The sequence below is a fragment of the Ipomoea triloba genome, chromosome 13, assembly GCF_003576645.1.
Source record: "Ipomoea triloba cultivar NCNSP0323 chromosome 13, ASM357664v1".
NCBI classification, from domain to species: Eukaryota; Viridiplantae; Streptophyta; class Magnoliopsida; order Solanales; family Convolvulaceae; genus Ipomoea; species Ipomoea triloba.
This window is the reverse complement of record NC_044928.1, coordinates 30,684,367-30,689,006: the sequence shown is the minus strand read 5'-3', so window position 1 is coordinate 30,689,006 and position 4,640 is coordinate 30,684,367. Positions and strand designations below refer to the sequence as shown.

Genomic DNA, 4,640 nt, shown 5'->3' with positions numbered 1-4,640 from the left:
ATAATTTGCCACCAAACCCCCATTAGGCTTAAAGTCAAAGGCAAAAACTTGTGTGGGACCGTCTCACCATGAGACGAGTCGGGTCGAGTCGGGTCAATATGCAAATGTAACACTTATATGCACAAATGTCATACTTATATGCTCAAATGTAATACTAATTAGGAATAAAATTTTTGTTACTTATAAGGGTAAATGTAATACTTTTATGGAAAAATACAATACTTTTACATTTCGATTTAAAAGTATTACATTTTTCCACAAAAGTATTATATTTGCCCTTATAAGTGAGGGCACTTGTCAACATTAATTATTATGAAAAATCTATTACTTTTTCTTTAATAAGTAATCAAAATTGTATTCTTGATTAGTTTTAGCATATAAGTATGACATTTGCACATATAAGTGTGACATTTGCATGGTGTCTTGACCCGACCCGATCCGTCTCACGAATAAGGGTCCGTGAGACGGTCTCACACAAGTGTGACCCAAAGTCAAATTAGTTTTTTGGCGAGACTCTCTAAGCAAAATACTAAAAAATTAATTTTAAGAAAATAAAATCTTTGTTTTTTTTCCTCGTGCCGTACGTACAGAACCAAGCTCCGAGAAGCTATCCTCTCGATCTCAAGCCCTCAAGCTCGCCGGTTAGTCACCGCTCCGTCTCGTCCCGTCGCCGGCGTCGACGCTTAACCGGAATCCTCTGCCACCCAGAAGCTTCAAACATCTTTTGAACCAATATCGTAAGTGTTGTTTCTTCTAAATTCTTTTTTTTATTTTTTATTTTTATTTAATCTGTATATAATCTCTGGAAGAATTTGTATTTATTCACGCTGCAAATGCATCTTTTTTAAGTCATAGCAGCTACTGTATAGTAATTTGATTCTCGACTTAATTTGCGAGTTAATGAGCTAGGGATTTTGCGTTTTGGGGATTTTTTTCCCCTGTTGTAATTTTACAGTTGATGTCAAAATCAGCAACCATGTGCATAGTTAAATTTTGGATTTTTGGACTGTTAGCTTTTCATTCTTAAGAGTTCAATGTTAGATTTTATGTTTTACTGGTTTAAAATGTTGTGTTTAATGGTGATATTGATATTTATTAGTCCATCAATTTAGAATGTGTAGTTGTCTTACTAAAAGTATCTTATTATGTTTTATTTGATATTATTAACTATTATTTGTAGCTATTAAAGAAACTGTCAATTGAACCAATAATCCACAACCATGAGTTCTTGTTACAGAGAACCACGATTTTAAATGTTGTTTGATGTAACTATGTAAGGTTCTTTTCAAATAACATTGGTTCAAATGTTTAGCCATTTTGTATTTTGTCACCATTTGATTTTATTTTTTTAAACAGTTCTTTGAGTTTAGGAATTTGTACTGAGGAAGGAGAAGGTGCAAAGAAAGAGAGAGAGAATGTCGGCTCGATTAATGAAGAAAATCTTGAAAGAGCAAGAAGCTGCTCTGCACCAAGAAGACAGTGAAGATGATTCTGAATCCCCCGACTCTTCCACTGCTTCTCGAAGAAACCCCTTTGATATTCTTGACGAGGATGAGGATGAAGAGAAAGAGCAGCACAATGATTCTGATGATGTTGACCAGGTGAGATTCTAATTCCCCGTTGCCTTCTGTTGGAGAAGCACTTCAGCCTACTGCCTACCATATGATAAACTACAATAATCATGATCCTAAATTTTGGTTGAGCCTTATTAGTACATATTTTAGAACAGGGTTAAGTAATCAAGCCAAACTCTCGCATGCCAGGGTTGGTTTGGTTTGGTTCAATTAGAGCTCAGATTTGTATGTAATTTTCACGGTGTGATGGAACTGTGTTTGAGAGAAAGTTGCATTGTTTAATACTGCCTGCAGGTAGATAAGTCAGAAATCAATGATAGATCCTCAACAGGGAAGGTTGATATGAAGTACTCCTCCAAGACAACAGACACTATTAACACATCTACATCATCAAATCAGAGATCAAAGAAAAAGAAAAAGAAAAGCAAAGAGAATTCGCATACAAGCACTAGAAATCCTCAAAAGTCCTTGGATGTGGTGTTGGAAAACTTGTCTGTAGAAGGAGATTCATCTTGCCGTAAAGATATTGCTTCTCATTCAACAGAAGCAAAAGTTCTAAATACTAATAGCAATAAGAGTGTTAAGAAATCTTCAAGTTCCATCCTACAAATTGATCCAAAATTTCTAAGTGCAGAAAATGAGCTGCGGAGGATATTTGGGTCTAAAGTAGTGAGCTCTTTCGAGCGGAATAATCAAACTGGAAGTTCTAGGCAGGCACGTGGTATCAGACGTGGAAGCCAGAATCATAGGAAGACTATCCTAGTTCATCCTTCAGAGCATTGGCCACGATGGGATGGCTCTCTTACCATGGAACTTCTGGAAACCAGAGATGAAATAAATTATTTCAGGTTATATGATTTTTACTTAATTTGATAATAAATAGTACGGCAGGAAAAATTATGTTCTCTTCTTGAGTTCTTTCTCTTTCAATGAATTAAACTGCAAGCTAATTAGGCATGCATATGTTATGTAGGTATGTACATTCGGCTTCCTATAGCCAAGCTCAGAGAGCATTCGAAGCTGCTAAGGCAATTCATGACCTTAATGGTATTGTGAACATTCTTGTGCACCATCCATATCACATAGATTCACTCATTACATTAGCTGAGTACTATAAATTTTCGGGTGAGCTTCAAATGTCATCGGATGCTACTGCAAGGTGTTTGTATGCTATGGAATGTGCGTGGCATGCAATGTTCACCCCCTTTCAGGGTAAATGTCAGCTGCAGTATAGCCATGATACCAACAAGCCCTTCTTCTCTGTACTTTTCTCGCACATGAAGAACATGGATAGGCGTGGCTGCCACCGGTCTGCCCTCGAGATTTGCAAATTGCTTCTCTCCCTAGATTCAGATGATCCAATGGGTGCCTTATTCTGCATTGACTATTACTCTTTGAGAGCAGAAGAGTATTCATGGCTAGAACGATTCTCTGAGGAATACAAAAGCGATAACTCTTTGTGGTTATTTCCAAATTTTTCTTATTCTCTTGCCATATGCCGTTTCAACCTTGAAAGTCGGGAAGATGATAAAAAGACAGAATCTTTGAAAGCTTCTTCATCTGATCTGATGAAGCAGGCATTGATGCTACATCCCACTGTTTTGAAGAAGTTAGTGGCAAAGGTGCCACTGAAGGATCAAACTTTTAGCCGCATACTTGGGCATAGCATCTTTGCCTCTGAAAAATCTGGAAGCTTATCTTTGGATCACTTGGTTAATATATATGTTGAAAGGAGCTACCTTATATGGAGGCTGCCCGATATCCAGAAGTTTCTGAAGGACTCTGCACTCTCGGTGATCGAGATGCTGGAGAAAAAAGAAGCCGATTCAAGAGATTGGACCTGCGTGAGAAAAGAGGCATTTTCTTCCGACAAAAATGAGTATAGCTCTTACTTAAACACACTGCCATGATAACAAGTTCATGAATTGAGTCATACTTACCATGTGTTTTCTATTTACTGAGTTGCTTCTTAATTTTTGCTAGGTATTCTCATCTATTGGTATCTGAATTTTCGGATTCTGTTCCGACTTTGCCACCTGATAACCTGCAAAATTTCATGGTCGACCCGAGATTGGCGGTGAACAATGGCGAACAACCTGCTAACCGCCCTGTGAGAGATCTGTCAAATCGAAACGCACTTGCAGTTCTTTTCGAGTCTATGTTGCCCTGGGTAGATTATGGTACGGAGCATGATGATCACCCGCAGGATCATGAAGGCTGAAAACACCCACCCTCCAAAACGAAAAGAGAAAGTATGTTACTCATCCTCGGTTCCCAGATTTAGATCATTTCACCCTCGTGTGAGGGAACAAGTTTTCGTTTATTTCAACATTCTAACTCGATTAGATTGCTTATTGGCTTGGTAAAGACCGACTTGTCAGACAATATCGGTGTAACTAAATAAGTCCTGCAGAGAAGCATCATTTTGATCTTGGGTTATCGCGAAAGAGGCTCAACTTCTCTTGATGGATGCTCTGTTATGGCTTTGAGGTTTTTTACTATCTTGGCATAGTTGTAGGTTCTTAGACGAATCTTGCCTTTCCCATATACTAAGAATCTTAGATGTATTCATGATTTTGATATGTTTTTTTTTTTAAACAAATCTTTGTTTTTCCCCAATGTTCAAATTTGTTGGAGTTATGTTTATATTCTAGTCACAAACTATTGAATTTTCTACGGCAAATTATACCATGGACCAGGGTCTACCTTGCATTGTAGACCTTGATAAAAAAATAACCTTCAAATTCTGTACTTGTAGTTGAAAGTTTACATATTATGTGTCAGCAATTATCAAGTTATTTGTTTACATATACATAAGCTGTTAACTATACGCATATAATGTGTTAACTGAAAGTACATAATTTTTGTATTAGGTTCACAATACAATACGAACCTTTATCCATGGTATAACAATTGATTTTCTATGACCCAATTATGTTGATAGTATTGGATAAAATACAATTAAAACTGGAGTCAATAGTATATGTATAACTAAATATAATATACATGGTTCTATTAAAAACTATAGGGATTGGTGCTTACGAGGATTATTTGTGGTGCTTACAA

General features: G+C 36.8%; 1 protein-coding gene across 2 annotated transcripts; it reads left to right on the top strand.

The window, feature by feature from the left end:
* The first annotated feature begins 562 nt into the window (after positions 1-562).
* Positions 563-4,257, top strand: LOC116002522 (transcription factor 25). Of its 2 annotated transcripts, none has more exons than XM_031242677.1 (5): positions 563-737; positions 1,371-1,601; positions 1,869-2,422; positions 2,548-3,453; positions 3,558-4,257. In XM_031242677.1, the coding sequence occupies exons 2-5, from the start codon at positions 1,416-1,418 to the stop codon at positions 3,793-3,795; spliced, it is 1,884 nt and encodes a 627-aa protein (XP_031098537.1). In that variant the 5' UTR covers positions 563-737; positions 1,371-1,415; the 3' UTR covers positions 3,796-4,257. The 2 variants fall into 2 exon arrangements, with proteins under 2 accessions (XP_031098537.1, XP_031098536.1); XM_031242676.1 differs by having other exon boundaries at positions 1,357-1,601.
* The last annotated feature ends 383 nt before the right edge of the window (positions 4,258-4,640 follow it).

What these genes read in the sequence shown, in the direction of transcription:
- LOC116002522 (XM_031242677.1), top strand. Translation starts at nt 1,416, where the DNA reads ATGTCGGCTCGATTAATGAAGAAAATCTTGAAAGAGCAAGAAGCTGCT. An exon ending in ATTCTGATGATGTTGACCAG is followed by an intron (nt 1,602 to 1,868) that starts GTGAGATTCTAA and finishes TACTGCCTGCAG; the next exon opens with GTAGATAAGTCAGAAATCAA. An exon ending in GATGAAATAAATTATTTCAG is followed by an intron (nt 2,423 to 2,547) that starts GTTATATGATTT and finishes TATGTTATGTAG; the next exon opens with GTATGTACATTCGGCTTCCT.